Genomic DNA, 17,676 nt, shown 5'->3' with positions numbered 1-17,676 from the left:
TATAATCCCTTTTTCTGGGTCTTCTCTTTTCTGGGGGTCTAATTAAAAAGAAAAGAGAAATAGAAAACCAGCCAATAAGTGCACCAAATGATGAAACAGAACCAAAAAAATCTTATCCACAAACAATTGGATCTCATTTCATTTGAAAAAAAAGTCAGCCATTCGGAAGGAAAAAAAGGAAAATACTCCAAAACTATAAAACAGAGAAATCAAAACCAACCATTTTCTAAAAGATAGACACCAAAAGAATTCCTCCATGGCAACAGCAGCAGCAGCTTCATCTTACATAATGTTTTCTATGGTGGGTTGGAAAAATGGCAAACAAAACACAAAACACACACTCAGATTTCCCATCTCAGCTCAGCTCAATGAAGCTGCAGAGCAACTAAAAGTTGGAGACCAGGAAGAAGATCAAGAACAGGCAACGCCGAAACCATCGCCGCTGCGACCCGTCGAAGTACAACAGAATGTGAAGAGCAAAAACATGGGAAGAGAGTATGGAGGACAATGGCTTAGCAGTGTGACAAGACATGTAAGAATATATGCAGCTTACATTGACCCGGTTACTTGTGAGTTTGATCAAACTCAAATGGATAAACTTACTCTCATTTTGGATCCAAGTAATGAGTTCCTTTGGAATCCTGAAACTTGCAATAAAGTCTATGCTTACTTCCAAGAGCTTGTGGATCATTATGAGGTACTTTTTCTTTCTCTCTCACTTTTTAGTATTTTAGGATTCTTTGTTATATCAGGGGTTAGCTCTGTGAAAAGTTCAAATCGACGTATTTGTTAATAAAATCGGACTAGCTAATACTATACTAATTGAGCTAAAGAATGTATAAATACGTTGATGTACTTTTATTGATTGTTGTTAGTGCCTATACAAAGGTATGTATGGTTCAATTGACAAAACAACAATTGAAGCCCACAATATTTGACATTGAAATTTTGTAAAATATATTTATATTCTAAGCAGCAATTATAGGATGAAATCATAATACCAAAGCGTAATATTATCTCTTTTATTGCTGGGGTTTATTTGGTTAACTATTTGATTTTGGATTTTTAAAAATAAGTCTTTTTTCTCCCAATTTCTTAGGGTGATTTTCATCTCCTTTAAATAAAAATGTAATTTTTTAGTAAAATTCTAAAAATAAAAATAAAAAACGTAAAAATTACTTTGTTTAGTTTTTAAAACTTGGTTTAACTTTTGAAAACATCAGTAGAAAATAAAAAACAAAACAAAAAATTTAAATGTGAAAAGAGTGTTTATAGGCTTAATGTTTTAGAAATGCAAAAAGTAGATAAGAAATTGAAAATGTAAATATTAAGTAAACAAGATGTTAGTAAACCCGTCGTTAATGAATTTGAAGGCAATAGATTTTTTATCATCGTCCAAATTTTAGTTTGATTCCATTAAATTGATAGACAATCTTTTTCTTTTTAAATACTAAATACAGAGAACATCCTAGTTTTTGGATGTAATATTACTTTGACTTCTCTAGAATGTTTCTAACCTATAACTATGTTTGAAGTATAAATTTGTTGGAATAGTTGGTGAAATTTGGAGCCTACAAAAATAAAAACATTTGACTTGGTATGGATATTGGGACCCAAAGACCCAGGGCATTCCAAGTCATCACCCTACTTGTTTTAGGTCTCATCCAAAATTTCTACTCTAATGATAGAAGGGCAATATTACTGACGTGGCATACACATATTTTGTAACTTAGATCTGTGAAGTTAGTGTGACAATTAAATTATATTGATGACACGTGTGTGTGTTTATTTGTGGAAAGCAGGGAGCTCCATTGACAGAATATACACTTAGGCTAATAGGTTCAGACATAGAACACTACATAAGAAAGATGCTTTATGATGGAGAAATCAAGTACAATATGAATGCAAGGGTCCTCAACTTCAGCATGGGAAAGCCAAGAATTATGTTCAATGCCAACGATCTACCTCAGGATGATCTACAATCACAATGAATATTTTACAAATGTAATTAAATGTTGTCTTCCAAATAGAATCATAAATATTATTCACTTTCGTCTCATTTTGATGCTGCATCAATGCATAAACTCTACAAATTGTAGTTTATACCTTCAAAACCTACTATCATTGGGGAGAAACCATAATAAGAAAAGAAAGACATGCCACTGTCCAGATAAAGACTTATGCATTGTCAACCTTTTGTTGACATTTTAAAACTCTCGAGAGACCAAATTGAAACTATGAGCTAGTTCGGATACGAGTAATTGAATATATATTTAGAATGCAGAGTTGTTTAGTATGAAGTTTGTGTTTAGAGAACAGAGTTGTTTAATTTGGAGTTATTAAAATAATGTTTAGAGTGCAAGAATTGTTTAAGCTGAAGTCAGAGTGATATAGTTTGTTCTCTCTCGATTCCCTGTCTCATGATCTGAAATCTTGGTCCTTTTGAAGTCATCCAAATGAATAAAAAGGAAAGACGCAATGCGACATCTAAGCAGAATGAATGTGTTTCTTCTACACTTCAATGTCATGGGCTCAGCAAGAGTTACAATGTAATGGATATCACGTACTAATTTAATTTCTAATATAATTACAAAAACATGAAACCCACGACCAACCAAAGTAGATTCATGATATCATTTTATCTGGATTCATATAACGTGAAACAAGAGCCAAATTATCCTAAACTTCCAAGTTATGACTGTGGCAACACATTCAAGCATGATGGATCCATCCAAGGCTGAAACGCATCCTCGTGTGATAAGTTCTGGAAAACAAAGAAAGAAATAATCAAAAAAATGCGTCTCAGATTGCAATACTTCTAACAAAATGAGCAGAGTTTTACAGAATAGTTCTAGGGGGAAAAGAAAAACCTAAGAATATAAATTCAGTATAGGTACTTTCAACAATGTAGCTATTTCATAGCTTCATTGACAAAGCTATGCAGCTGGAAATTCCCCTTGGAAATGGTAAGTTCACTTGGTCTCAAGAAGGGGCTTCAATTGCAAGATCAGTTCTGGACAGATTTTTTATTAATGAAGCTTGTGATGATGAATTCGAAAACACAAGAGCTTCTAGGCAAGCTCGTTTATTCTCAGACCACTTCCCCATTCTGGTTGAGGTTGGATCATTTACTTGGGGGCCCTCCCTCATAAGATTATGCAACAACTGGTTACTCGACAAAGAGTGTAATTTGGCAGTATAAAGAGCATGGACTAACAGGGGTTCTGAAGGCTGGGCAGGTTTTGTACTTGGTGATAAGTTGAGAAGGGCGGCCTAGCTGAAGTTCAGAAAAAACAGACAAAGAAGAAGAACTGACTCGGGACATAGAAATGTGGGATGCTTTGGCAGACTCGTTACCTCTTTCCGAATTTGAACTAGAATCCAGATCTTCATTGAAGGCGGAATTGATGTCCTTACACAAAATTGAGGAGATGAATCTAATTCAGAAAAGCCAGTTGAACAGGATTCGCTTAGGGGACGAAAACACCAGCTTCTTCCACAGATTTCTCGCAGTTACAAAAAGGAAAAACCTGATTACTGAGTTAACGATCTTGGGGAGCCTACCAATTCCTCTAGAGAATTTGAAAGCCTGATTCTGGAGTTCTATGCCACGCTTTTCTCCAAAAGCCCTGGCCCAAGATGTATCCCTTCAAACCTTGACTGGCCTTGTATAAACCCCTCTCAGAATGTTATGCTCACAGCATAGTTTTCTGAATTGGAAGTTAAAGCAGCTGTTACCTCTGTTGGAAATTGTAAGGCCCTAGGTCCCGATGGCTTTATGATTGAATTCTTAATTGAGCATTGGAATTTAGTCAAGTTAAACTTCATCTCGGTTTGTGAGGGTTTTTATAGGAATGGGAAACTGAAAGCTTGCTTTTAGGAGAATTTCATCCGCTTGATCCAGAAAAAAAAATGCAGTAGCCATCAAATCCAGGCCAATCAGTCTTACAACCTTAACCTACAAGGTAATCACCAAAGTGCTAGCTTGAGAGACTTAAAAAGGTAATGCCAAGTATCATTACCCCCTCGCAAAGTGCATTTATAGAAGGAAGGCAAATACTTCATCCGATCCTTGTAGCTAATGAAATTGTTGAGGAGTACAAGGCAAAGAAAAGAAAGGTCGGCTTCTCAAGCTTGAACTGGAAAAAGCATTTGATAGGGTTGAGTGGGATTTCCTAAAAAAAAGAACAAAAAAATCATGATAAGCAAAAGGTTCAACCACAAGTGGATTGAGGGGATCCAGGGTTGTATCAAGAACCTGAGATATTCAGTTTTTATCAATGACAGGCAAGAGTGTTTGGCTACAAGGGGAGTTAGACAAGGCAACCCTCTTTCAACTTTCTTTTTTCTACTTGTTGGTGAAGTCCTTGGTACACTAATTGAAAATCTACACCAGAATGGCTTTTATGAAGGTTTTGCAGTGGGAATGGATAACATTCACATTCCTATGCTCCAATTTGCGGATGATACCCTTCTATTTTGCAAATATGACAACATGTTAGAAAATTTGAAACAAACAATAAAGCTTTTTGAATGGTGCTCTGACCAAAAAGTGAATTGGGACAAGTCGACATTACGTGGGATCAATGTGGAAGAGATAGATTTGTTGTCCACTGAGGCTCTTTGGGATGAAGGTAGATCACCCCCTTTGATCTACCTCAAATTGCCGTTAGGGGGGTACACCAAACTTTCCTCTTTTTGGCACCGGTGCTTGATAAAGTCCAAATAAAGTTGAATAAATGGAAGAGGTTTAACCTTTCGAGAGGGGGTCGAGCTACCCTTTGTAAATCTATACTTTTAAATCTTTCCACTTACTACATGTCTACATTTTGAATGCCAGAAGGAGTCTCTTCAAAATTGGGAAGAATTCTGAGGAATTTCTTTTGGGAGGGTCATGAGGGCAGTAAATTAAACTGCCATGTCAATTGTAAAATGGTCAATAAATCATCTTTGGATGTAGGCCTCGACCTTGGGGACCTTAAAATAAAAAACTTGGCTCTTCTAGCCAAATTGGGGGTGGAGATACATGGAAGAAGAAGACTTGCTGTGGTGAAAGGTTTATCAGGAGCGTCCACGAGAAAGGCTCTTTGAATTATCACATTGTCAAAAAAGATGTTAGAAATAGTGGGCTTGGGCGTTGATGAAAACCTATGGGTAGTTAAGATTTATTTTACGCTAATTTTTTATTCTTTTAATTAGGCTCGTGTTGCCTATAAATTTTTCCCTTTTGTACTCTTTTAATTATCAGAAAATAATAAGAACAAAATAGCGTGATTTTTCTCCCAGTCCTCGGGTTTCCACATAAATCTGTGTGGTTTGTCTTTACTTTCAATATGGTATTAGAGTGGGATATTGAACAAACCCTAGACAACACGACTAGTGATGAAAATCAAACAGAGGAGATAGCCACCGTTTTAGTGCCGCCGCCGCTGCCACCGTCGATGCTCGGATCAGTGCTACCATGGATGAATGGTTCCACAGCCTTCAAACAACGTTGGCCAATGCATTCCCGTCAATTTTGTCGCCGTCCACACCGCCAAACACATCTCATGCGCTGCCACCGGAGCTACACGCGTCGGTCCATCCTCCTCAGACAATGCCGACCATCCCATCTGTTCAACCCTCTTTTTCATCTGCGGCCTATATTGCTCCCCATGCCTTGATACATGTATTGCCACCTAATTCCGGCCAGCCATCACCGCTTCTGCCGTCAAATTTGTTTGCCCTGCCACCGACTAACCTAAGTTATCATCCCAATGATAAGAATCCTCAAATTCACTCAACATTTGAGTTTGGTGAATCTTCGTTACATTCCAACCTTAACGTGCAAGCTTCCTCAAGAATAGCTCAACAACAACCAAAAGGGTTTCGACAATAAATTGTAGCAATTGAGGCTACCTTAAGGACAACATCCAACACTCCTATACCAATGTATTATAAGAATCTAATATAACTATTTCTCATGGTCCTAGTCAGTGAAATGATCCTTGAAGGACGACAAAAGTTTGGTTTTCTGACAGGAAAATTACCTCGTCCTCCATCGGGTGACCCACAGGAACGATTTTGGAAGGGAGAGGACTCTCTTCTTTGATCCATATTGATCAACAATATGGAACCCCAGATTGGCAAGCCGTTATAGTATGCTGCAACAGCCAAAGACATTTAGGACATGACCCAAACACTCTACTTCAAACGTCAGAATGCCTCTCGCCTATATACACTAAGGAAGTAGGTTCATGAATGCAAGCACGGAACCATGGATGTCACATCCTTTTTTAATAAGCTTTCTCTTATCTGGCAAAAAATGGACCTATTCAGAGAACTAGTCTGGAGCAGTCCCAGTGATGGTTTGCAATACTCTAGAATTGAAGAGATTGACAAGATTTATGACTTTTTTGTTGGTGTTAATCCTAAGTTTGATGTAGTTCGAGAGTGTATTAAGGCCAGAGGCCAATTCCCTCCCAGATGGAAGTTTGTTCTAAAGTCTGCAAATGCTACGAATATTTCGACAACTCCTACTATTGACTCCGCTGCTTTTAGTGCAAGGTCCTTTACCAATGGTAGTGACAAGCACAATGGAAAAACCAATTCCTGTTCGTGAGCATTGCAAAAAACAATGGCATACCAAAGAACAGTGTTGGAAGTTACGTAGTTGAGCCCCGAAGGTAAGAAACGCTCTCCCAATGACAAACAGAACACAGGGAGGGCGTATGTGAGTGAGTCTACTGAACCTTCTCAACCACTTGATCCACACGAGAATCAGACAGATCTCAGTTCTTCTATTTATGTGACATTGTCCAATCAAGTATACCTCAGTCCTTCGGTCTTATTAGTGTTGATGGGAAGAACTCTTGGATTCTGGATTCTGGCACCATAAATTATTTGACTAGTTCCTCTGAACATTTTGTGTCTTATATTTCATGTGCTAGCAATGAAACAATTAGAATTGCAGATGGCTCCTTGGCCCCCATTGCTAGGAAGGGGAAGATTCTCCCTGTGCAAGGCTCTCCTTACATAATGTTTTGCATGTGTCCAAAATTTCTTATAATTTAGTTTCTATAAGTAAGATTACTTATGAGTTAAACTACAAAGCAATATTCTTACTTAATTCTGTCTCTTTTCAAGTTTGAGCTCGAGGAAGATGATTGACACTGCCTGATATAGTAGGGGGCTCTACCTCCTTGATGATGACACTTCTTTTAGTAGCATTTCTAGGACTAGTCTTTTATCTTCCTATTTTACTACTTCTGAACAAGATTGTATGTTGTGACATTTCATCTAGGCCACCCTAATTTCCAATATATAAAACATTTATTTCCTCATCTTTTCTTTAAAATTGATGTGCCTACCTTATCTTGTGATGTATGTATTTGGGCTAAACAACATCGAGTTCCTTTTCCTTCACAACCATACAAACCAATCCATCCTTTCACTCTTGTTCATAGTGATGTTTGGGAGCCATCCAAGATAACTACCTCATCTAGGAAACGGTGATTCGTAACCTTTATTGATGACCATATCTATTTTACCTAGGTCTTTCTCGTCTTTGACAAATCTGAGGTCACCTCTGTCTTCAAGGACTTCTATAACACCGTAGAAATGCAGTTCAATGCAAAGATTGCTATTTTGCGAAGTGACAATGGTTGTGAGTTCCAAAAGCACACCCTCAATGATTTTTTATCCTCTAAAGGCATTGTCCACCGAAGTTCCTATGCCTACACCCCCAATAAAAGAGGTAGCCGAGCGCAAAATCCATCACCTTTTGGAAGTCGCTCGTTCTCTTATGTTATCTATTTCTCTTTCTTCCTATCTCTGAGGTGATGTTCTCACTGCAGCTCATCTTATCAATAGAATGCCTTCTCGTGTCCTAAAACTTCAGACCCCCTTAAAGTGTCTTAAGAGTCATATCCCTCTACCCACCTCATTTTTTATGTTCATCTTCAGGTATTCGAGTGCACTGCCTGTGTTCATAACCATGGCCCTAACCAATAACCCATCTAATTTTACCCCTCAAACTTAGGCTTGTGTTTTGTTGGTTACCCTCTGCATCAACGAGGCCATAAATGCTTTCATTTGTCTTTTTTGTAAGTAATTTTGTCTTCATGGATGTTACCTTTCTTGAGAATCATCCTTTCTTTCCTGTTAGCCTTCTTCAGGGGGAGAGTGAGAGTGAAGAGTCTAACTCTAACTGGGTGGTACCCTTAGAGTCTACCAGTCCTACTCTCATTACCTACGAGCCTAGATCCTCTACACAGTCCTACTTATGAACCAAGTTCCTTGGAAAACTTACTATAGGAGGAATCTTAGAAAGGAAGTTAGGTTTCCTTCTAATCAGTCGAGTCCAGTCCAAGATTTTGAACCTTTACAAGATCATGGTATGTCTGATTCTCTTGACTCACATACTGAAAGTAAAATGAGTGAAATTGACATGTCCAAGACCACCATTCTTGAAAATATAGGTGAACAGGGTCATGTCGATACTGAGATCATCTTAGATGGAAAGAGTAGTAATGATGAAAATGAGGTCAGTGCAAGAGTTACTAAAAATGAAATTAAGGAGGATCATTCAGAAAATATCAGTAAGTATGATTCGTCTCTTGATCTGCCTATCGCACTAAGGAAGGGTATCAGGTCTTGCACTAAGCACTCTATTGCTAACTATGTTCCTTATGAGAACCTATCTTTTTAGTTCAAAGCTTTCACAGCCAGCCTTGATTCTACCCTGATACTGAAAAATATCCACATTGCTTTAGAATGCCCTGAGTGGAAAAATGTTGTCATGGAAGAGATGAGGGTCCTTAAGAAGAACAAGACTTGGTAGATTTACACTCTACCTAAGGGACATAAAACTGTGGGATGCAAATGGGTATTCATTCTCAAATACAAGACAGATGGAACCCTTGACAGGCACACGGCGAGGTTAGTTACAAAAGGGTTTACTCAAACCTATGGTGTTAATTATTCAGAAACTTTTTCCTCAATTGCCAAACTAAATACTATTAGAGTCTTGCTATCTGTTGCTGTGAACAAAAACCGGCGTCTTTATCAGCTGGATGTCAAGAATGTGTTCCTAAATGGGGACCTAGAGGAGGAAGTCTACATGAGCCGTCCCCCAGGGTTTGAAGCTCAATTCAGTCATTAGATATAAACTTCAAAAATATTTAAATGGTCTGAAACAGTCAACTAGAGCATGGTTTGATGGGTTTAATATCTTAGTCAATTCCCTAGGGTACAGTCAGAGACACTTTGACCATACTTTGTTTACAAAGGTCTCCAAAGCTGGAATGGTTGTAGTATTGATTGTTTATGTTAATGACATCGTTTTATATAAGGACGACTACCACTGAAATCATTCAATTGAAAAAGAGAATGGATGATGAGTTTGAAATCAAAGACTTGGGAAATCTGAAATATTTTCTTGAAATGGAGGGCCAGATCTAAAAAAGGTATCTCCATATCTCAGAGGAAGTATACCCGGTGTCATCCTGCTGATACTCACGTTGAATTTATCACGTTGAATTTAACTATAAACTGGGAAATTTAGATGATAAAGTTTCAGTTGATAAAGAACAATATCAATGCCTTCTGGGTAAGTTGATTTACTTGTCCCATACTCAACCTAATATTTACTTTATTGTGAGTGTTGTGCGCTAGTTCATGCAGGCTCCCTATGAGGAACACATGGAGGCTGTAAACAAAATACTGAGATACTTAAAAACGACTCCGACTAAAGGATTGATGTTCAGAAAGACAGATAGGAAAATTATTGAGGCTTATACTAATTCAGACTAGGCAAGGTCTATTGTTGACAAGAAATCTACCTTCGATTATTGTACCTTTGTATGGGGCAATTTTGTAACTTGGAGAAGTAAGAAGTAAAGGGTCGTGGATAGAAGCCACTAAGGTTGAGTACAGGGCTATGAGTTTGAGGATACGTGAGAAAATTTGGCTCCAAAAAGTTTTGTCTGATCTTCATCAAAATTGTGAGATACCAATGAAATTATTATGTGATAACAAGGTAGCCATTAGCATTGCCTACAATCCAATTCAACATGATAGGACTAAACATGTTGAGATTGATCAACACTTCATCAAAGAAAGGCTGGACAATGGTAGCATAAGCATTTCGTACGTTCTTTCGAGCCAACGGGTTGCTGATGTCCTCACCAAAGGACTTCTCAGACAAAACTATCACTTTTGTGTTAGCAATTTAGGTCTCATTGATATCTACGTCCAAACTTGAGGGAGAGTGCTAGAAATAGTGAGCTTGGACCTTGATGAAAGCCCGCCCATAGGTAGTTAAGATTTACTTTACCTTAACTTTTATTCTTTTAATTAGGCTCATGTTGCATATAAATTTTTCCCCTTTTGTACTTTTTTTACTATCAGAAAATAATAAGAACAAAATATCGTGGTTTTTCTTCTGGTTCTCGGGTTTCCACATAAATCTATGTTCTTTGTCTCTACTTTCAATAGAAGACATTTGATTGAGATGCCCTTGGGTGAGTATATCCAGAACATGATTGAAAATAGAAGCTTTGGCTACCTTTAGATTGAGAAACAGAAGAAGGATAGCTTTTTGATTAGATCCATGGAAGGGTGAGTCAACTCTTCATTTAACATTTCCACAGTTGTTCAAAATAACATTACTTCCCAATGGTTCGGTTGCTGATCACGGGGGCTCTGCATTATCATCTTGATCCTCAATTTTCCATCAGTTGCTTAAAGATGAAGAGATTTCAGAGTTCCAAGTGGAAGTCTCGTAGTCCAAGAAGGGTCAGCATCATTGTTTGGTGATTGATAGGGCAATTGAATGTCTCCTCAGTTTTACAAAGTAAGCTAGCTAATAGTTGCCTCTCTCCCTCCATTTGCCCAATGTGTCTACAGCATGAAGAAGACTCCCAACCCTTGTTCTTCCTCTGTAAGTTTTCGGCCAACTGTTGGGAAAGGCTGTTTAAAATCTTTAATTTGTCATGGGCTTGGAGCATCTTTTTGTGATAAAGATAGTATAGGGCAAGGATATAAAGGTAAGTAGATATGTTGGCAGTTAGATGGTTATAAATAGGAAGTTGGGGAGAGAAGAGAGGAGGATGATTTTGGTGAAGGCAAAGGACTACATTACTCGAGAGAGAGGAGAGGCAGAAGGCCAGGTTTTGTCGTTTTGTGTTTTGATCTTGTTATTCTGATTTGCTTGTTCTTAATATTATGAATAGTTTTAGTTATTTGTTTGTTGATTGTTCATTCCTATAGTCGTGATTCATTATCTGAGGGTCACAAATTCTCTTTTATATTGTAATTTCTGTTGGAGATATCAATAAAGCAAGATATTATATCAGTGTTCTATTAAATTGGTATCAGAGCATCAAACTTGGGAAAACAGAGTGAAATGGCGAAGAAGTTGGAAGAAACTTTGAGGTCCTTGGCAGGGGAGATTGATCGGAGGGAGATTCAAATCGAGGAAAACCAAGCGCGGTTGTTAAAGTAGGTTGAAACGATGGAGAAGGAAGAAACAAAAAGGAGAGAAATCGAGGAAGATTCACTAATGAAATATATTGAAGACATGATTCATGAGAAATCTACAACGAGCGAAGCAGAAGATTCATTTAGACGAATAAAGATGAGTGAGAATAAGGTAGAGCGAGGTGAAGCATCGATACTTGAAATAATTGAGGGATCGAAGACGAGCAAGAAGATTACTTAGAAGTTAAAGGATCAAGCCGAGAAACAACAACAAATATCGGTAATGAAAAGCATAGTCGACGGAGGAAGGACATCGACAAAAAGAACTGAGAACGAAGTACAAACAAAGAAAATAGAAATTGAAGAGAAGGTGAGTGTTCGAAACAAGTTCAAAATAGAAATTGAAGAGAAAGAGAGCAATCAAAACAAGTTCGAGTTGCCAGTGTTTGGTGTAAGTAGTTCTGTTGGAAGCACTTTAGATGGTTATCAATCATCGGAGGAATGCAATGCATTCAAGGATGAATTGGAATTGAAGTAGAGGCTGCTATTGCGATTCCGATTAGTGAGGGAAGTAAATGTCGATGGACGATCCTTATCAATCAAACAGGAAACAATCGTGGAAGGTTGGCGAGAATTATTAGTGAGATCCGAAACGAAGACTCGAGTGAAGAAAAAGTTGTTGCTTAAGGAAATAGAAAATGGTTGGTTACGATGGAGAATGAAGAGGCCGGAAGTTGTCTGGTTTCGATGGGAAAAGAAGACTTCGGCAATCGTCTGGATGCAAAGGAGAAAGAAAACACCGGTAAGTGGTGATCTCCGGTTGTCTGAGAAAGTGATCTGGAATATGGGAGAATTGGGTGGAGGAGAGGAAGAAGTTGCCCACGTGATGCTGCCAATGACGTGGCAGAAAGTGATAGAAAAGAAGGTTAGAGCAAGAAAACTAAACCCTAAAATCTTGGTTATTCCTATTTCAAGTGGGCTTCAATTTATTCTAAATAAAAGAGTGGAGGCCCATTATTATGTAAATGAAGTGGGTGGTGAGTCCCAAAAATGGAAGAGAAGAAAAATGTGCCGAGAGGGGGTTTTCGAAAATGAAACGGGCGGCAGAATGATTCTGGTTTATATTATGGGCTTAATTGATTATTGGCCTAAACCATTGGAGAAGAAAAGTTGGAAAATTAAACACTTGGTGGTGATATGCAAAGGGTTAAGTATGATAACGTATTTAGGAAAAGGAAGATTCAGAAATATTGGGTTGTTTTGTGGGCTAAAGGGAGATTATTCTAGGCTATGGGCTGAAATCATTGGGTCTTATTGGAGTCGAGAATTTTTTGAACCTGAGGGGAAAATTTTAGAGCAGATCGCTGGGAATGGTTGCTACAGAAAAAAGAAAAAGAAAAAAAGAAAGTTAATTTTGTGATCATATTTGTAAGCACACCTTGAGGACAAGGTGTTTTTGAAGGGCCGGTAATGTTAGATACCTAGATTAGTATAGGGCAAGGGTATATAGATAATTAGATACGTCGGCAGTTAGATGGTTATAAAAAGGAAGTTGCGGAGAGAAGAGAGAGGAAGATTTTGGTGAAGGCAAAGGGCTGCATTACTCCTTGAGAGAGAGGAGAAGCAGAAGGCCGGCTTTTATCGTTCTCTATTTTGATCTTGTTATTCTGATTTGCTTGTTCTTAGTATTCTGAATAGTAGAAGTTATTTGTTTGTTAATTGTTCATTCCTATATTTGTGATTCATTATCTGAGGGTCACGAATTCTCTTTTATATTGTAATTTCTGTTGGAGATATCAATAAAGCATAGATATTATATCGGTGTTCTATCAGAACCGCTTTGATATCGCTCATTGTAACGCCTCCTCCTGGTGTTCGAACTCAAAGATCTTCAGCAGCTACAGCATTCAAGATCTTAACTTAATTGGAACGCTTTGATTTCTCCAGCTTGATTCTTCCCCAACGTGTGTGTTTTTTCACTTTTGATTTTACTGTCTTGTGTAATTTAGCTTACCTCCTTTGTTTAGTTTTTATTTTGCATCTTGTTCTAGTTATCTCGTAAGCTCTTGTATAACTCTCTTGTCCACCGGGCTTGCGCCTCTTCATGATCTCTAATAAAACTACTTGTTTCCGTTTGGAAAAAAAAGAACAGGCTGGTGAGAAAACTTCATTTCACTTTTGTGTCATCCCCCCTCATTGCTAAAAATGCCTATTTTTTAAAGTTCAATTCAACAAGAATACTTCCGACCTTTTAAGAGAGGAAGTGCTACTTAACCATTTAGACATTCTTTGAAGATGTCTATGGAAATAAAAATTTGTGCTAAACTAATATGAAAACTACCTGCAACCAATAGAAGAAGCCACGCAGTAGATTCAAGGTTCTGAGGCGATCATATTGAACTGCTTGGATTTTCGTAGCAAGCTCTGCCATAAGAAAACATAGGAGATACTATTAATATACCGGCAATAACAAACATCATGCAAATAATTCTGAAAGTACATGCAAATAAATTAATGGACCAGAAAAAAGCAAGAGTATAATCGGATATCTATTGACAAACAATAGGGCATGTCAAAAAGGTTACTTTAACACCTTTGTTAAGATAAAAAATTCATCACATCAAGCAAGAAGATAGTTCCGTGGCCCAATATCTAGTCCTATGGTAGTATGAAACTTTTTTCATGTCTGTCACATCAAAACATTTCAAAATGGTGTGACCATGAAACAAATTTATAGATCATTAAATAACGTGTGATATAGTAGATGGATCGAGTAGATACCATGTTAGTAGACACTCATAGTTTCTTCTAACACTTTTAGTTCTTTGAAAGTCAGAATACTGGAAAACTATTTTATCTTAATAATGAGAAAATATTGGGGCAAATTATGAAAGTAAAATCTGATAAAAGTATCAGATCAGGGTAAGAAGATCCTCTCTTAGGATGAATCTCTACGGGAAATATATTCCTCAAGTACCTTTAAACACACTGAAGAAGAATGATAGTTGATAACAAAAAAATCCAGTCAATATAATTCCATAAGAAAATTACAATTAGACTAAGAAAACTCACCACTGTGGATATGAAGATATGATTTGCCGTAAGAATCCAGTGCATATGCTTTTAGCACTCGACTACGTAACTCTCTATGACGCACTTGTGGCCTACGACGACTTACTTCATCAAGATAGAATTCATACTGACGTTCATCGTATGGACTTTTAAGAACTTTCATGAGCCTTTCCCTGAAATTGGAACCAGTACGTCTACCAAGACTCTGAAGACACTTCCCACTATCTACATCCACCTGGAAAGAGACACAAATCTATCAGTGTAAGACATAGAATAACTAATATGGGCAAAGAACAGACAGAAACAGGTATCATTCCTCATTAGAATATAGAGAGATCATTGCACCAGAATTAGATATACTCACAGTAGAACAAGAATATTTTCTCCCAAAGGAACGACGGTTTTGCTTACATGGATCAGTCTCAAACATCAGCACTTCTGAATCAGAGATACTTTCACCGTCCTCATATACAATTGACCTACCGTCTACTGGTGTATATGTCAATGTATGATCATCATCATAAAAGGAATCAGTCAAAAATGTCTTGTAGTCTTCATCGATCAAATTCGAGTCAGAATTGGATTGGGAAAGATGCTTAGCAGAATGAGGACGTGTACCAGGGATAGTGCTTGAATTTCCATCAACAGATTTTGCACAATCCACCTTGAACTCTTTCTCAAATGAAGAAACCGGGCTTTCTTTAGGTGGGCTCTCTATCTTCATTTTCTTTGAATCACTCCTTAAGATCCTGGTAGTTCCAGGTCTTTTTCTATTAAGACTTGATTGTTCTTTTTCTTGTTCCTGTTCCTGTTCCTCGTACTTCAAAACATACACTTCCATCCCATTAACCGAAGGAATTTCAAGCTTATAAGCTTTCCCATCTCCAATCAAATGGTGAAAAAACATCCTATAAACAGGATCAACTTTTTTATCCGACCAGTTAAAGTGTGAAGTCGAATTATAACCATCCTCAAGGCAAGCATCAACGTTCTCATCATTACTGTCCACACTATACGTCAAATCATTTAAGAAATTTAGATAGTCCTTGTCACATTCTTCCATCCCAGACTCCTCCTCCACAGTTCTGTGACATAAAATTTGACATAATGTCCTATCCCAACGATCATGGGGCAAATGATTTCCAGTACTCCCGTCAACCATTGCGTCAAAAAATAACACTTTTAAGAGCAGAAAAATCGCGTAAGAAAACTTAGAACTTTGGTAGTTCTTCGATGAAAGGTGTGGTACCTGTGGGATGTTCCCTTGGAAGCGATTTATTCCACCGGCGTTGTTATGAGTAATCTGAATGTTCAAAGCTTTGCCCTAATGCCTTCGTCTTCTACATAAATGAATTATGATTCTTCTGTCTGCTCCCGCCAGTCTGCCCTCTTTGGAATACCCTTTTTCAGTTATTTTCCCAAGGGGACCGTTTGGGTGCATATTACGTGGGTATTATCGTACGGATACAGTAGGGCAACTAGAAAAATAGCAACGGTTTGAGGATTTACTTTCGATTAATGGCAAAAATTTATTTTACTGACAAAATTAAAAAAAAAAAGTGAAAAAAATATTGCTACAAATTGATTTAAATGCCTATACTCTAGTAAACAATACATTCAAAGATATAAGATCCCAAATCTCAATAAATTTCGAGGTAAAATTATGAAGAAAGTCTCGAGGTAAAATTATGAAGAAAATCAAACAATAAACTTTAAATCAAGAGGCATGCACATCACATTGCATAAATTAAGAAAACAAAATCAAACTAAGATCCAACCATACCCCACTAGAAGATGATAAAAAAAACAAGAATTACGAACTACATACAACTTGTTAATAGAATATACACGAATATGTAAGTTCAGATGAAGAAAGGTCTTTTAGTGTTTGGTGAGCCTTCTACAAATGAACCAAATGGAGGAATGAAAGCCGTGCGAAACGAGCGGAGGAGGGAGGAGAAACAACTCACGGTTTGGTGGGCTCCTTGTGAGAGAGAGACAACAACGTTTGCGAGAGAGAAGGGAAAATCGAAGCTGAACCAAAGAGCGTTTGAGAGAGAGAGATGGTGGCAATGCAAAATTTTGAGGGTTTTTTTAGGAAGTTTGCAAGAGGGAGACATTGCAAAATTGAGAGGGATTGAGAGAGAGAGAGAGCAGCGGCCAAAGAAAATGTTTGGCCCATGGGTTTGGAATTAGGGGGTTTGACATTTGAAGGCAAACCCATATTTGGACACTTGGATAAAACTCCTAGGATTCATAAACCAAACCCTAATGGAAAGCAATACATTCACAACGGAATAAGAAACGAATTTTACCCTAATTGCAAGTAAACTATTTTTAGAAGTTAACATGCATAATAACTACCCTAATTACACTCAATTAGGATTAATGAAAACCATATCTTTGAAGACTTCCAATTCCTCGATAATCTCTTTACGAACTCGAACCGGAACCACCAGTAGTGTCACTTGCTATTCTTCGAACTTAGAACCGGGTTGTGGGATTCGACATGTAAAGGAAATTTAGAGAGAGAATTTGGAGGTAGGAATTAGGTTGAGATTAAGAGAAAAAATTGGTAAATTTTTGTAAAAAAAAAAATAAATCTTGCGAAAAGTTCAGAAAAATTTGAAAAATGCCATTTAAATAAGTTAATTACATGCAATATAATCCACTAACCATTAGTAGAACTTAGTGGGCTAGGTGTCTACATCTTATGTAGCCTACTTATCCCACCAAGTGTTAGCGAGATATTATCCAACAAAATATTGGATTTTCCCACTAACTAGTACAAGGATAATATGGTCATTTGACCATTTAAGTCAAAGTTAAACTTTGACTTTTTCAAGTCAAAAGTCAACATTTTGATTTTTTACCATTTTGTCCATCTTGACTAATTCTGATCTCCCGAGCATGAATCTGTATTTATTTTTTTGAAATTTAAATCACATTTGAATATAAAACTGATCAAAATGTTAACTTAAATTTAACTTTTCAAAGTCAAAAGTTAACATTTTGACTTTTTACAGCTTTGACCATTTCAATCAATTTCGAGCTTCTGAATATGAATCCGTATTCATATTTTTAATATTTAAATCATATTTAAAATAAAGCTCTATCTCAAACTTATAACCGACGGCTATATCA

The 17,676-nt window shown here is 37.3% G+C and overlaps 2 protein-coding genes across 3 annotated transcripts; one reads left to right on the top strand and one right to left on the bottom strand.

Annotated features, from left to right (window-relative positions):
• The first annotated feature begins 117 nt into the window (after nt 1-117).
• Nucleotides 118-2,059, top strand: LOC103489705 (NAD(P)H-quinone oxidoreductase subunit M, chloroplastic). The gene is made up of 2 exons (XM_008448973.3): nt 118-697; nt 1,803-2,059. Exons 1-2 carry the CDS (start codon nt 257-259, stop codon nt 1,989-1,991), a joined length of 630 nt encoding a protein of 209 aa, XP_008447195.1. The 5' UTR covers nt 118-256; the 3' UTR covers nt 1,992-2,059.
• A 398-nt stretch (nt 2,060-2,457) lies between these two features.
• LOC103489706 (uncharacterized) lies at nt 2,458-17,129 on the bottom strand. 2 transcript variants are annotated; one of them, XM_008448976.3, is made up of 6 exons: nt 16,503-17,129; nt 15,782-16,010; nt 14,897-15,617; nt 14,533-14,767; nt 13,802-13,884; nt 2,458-2,764 (listed from the first exon to the last, which is right to left on the bottom strand). In XM_008448976.3, the coding sequence occupies exons 3-6, from the start codon at nt 15,593-15,595 to the stop codon at nt 2,693-2,695; spliced, it is 1,089 nt and encodes a 362-aa protein (XP_008447198.1). In that variant the 5' UTR covers nt 15,596-15,617; nt 15,782-16,010; nt 16,503-17,129; the 3' UTR covers nt 2,458-2,692. The 2 variants fall into 2 exon arrangements, with proteins under 2 accessions (XP_008447198.1, XP_008447196.1); XM_008448974.3 differs by having other exon boundaries at nt 14,897-16,010.
• Between the last annotated feature and the right edge of the window lie 547 nt (nt 17,130-17,676).

The sequence above is a fragment of the Cucumis melo genome, chromosome 1 (assembly GCF_025177605.1).
Source record: "Cucumis melo cultivar AY chromosome 1, USDA_Cmelo_AY_1.0, whole genome shotgun sequence".
Classification (NCBI taxonomy): Eukaryota; Viridiplantae; Streptophyta; class Magnoliopsida; order Cucurbitales; family Cucurbitaceae; genus Cucumis; species Cucumis melo.
Note: the sequence above shows the minus strand (reverse complement) of the source record. Positions and strands in the feature narration are given on the sequence as shown.

Bases quoted from the DNA above. Each gene is read 5' to 3' on its own strand.
- LOC103489706 (XM_008448974.3), bottom strand. From the start codon at position 15,694: ATGGTTGACGGGAGTACTGGAAATCATTTGCCCCATGATCGTTGGGAT. The intron at 14,768-14,896 runs GTGAGTATATCT...GTCTCTTTCCAG, and splicing joins GAAAATATTCTTGTTCTACT to GTGGATGTAGATAGTGGGAA. The intron at 2,765-13,801 runs GTAGTTTTCATA...TTTGTTTTCCAG, and splicing joins GCTTCTTCTATTGGTTGCAG to AACTTATCACACGAGGATGC.
- LOC103489705 (XM_008448973.3), top strand. From the start codon at position 257: ATGGCAACAGCAGCAGCAGCTTCATCTTACATAATGTTTTCTATGGTG. The intron at 698-1,802 runs GTACTTTTTCTT...TGTGGAAAGCAG, and splicing joins AGCTTGTGGATCATTATGAG to GGAGCTCCATTGACAGAATA.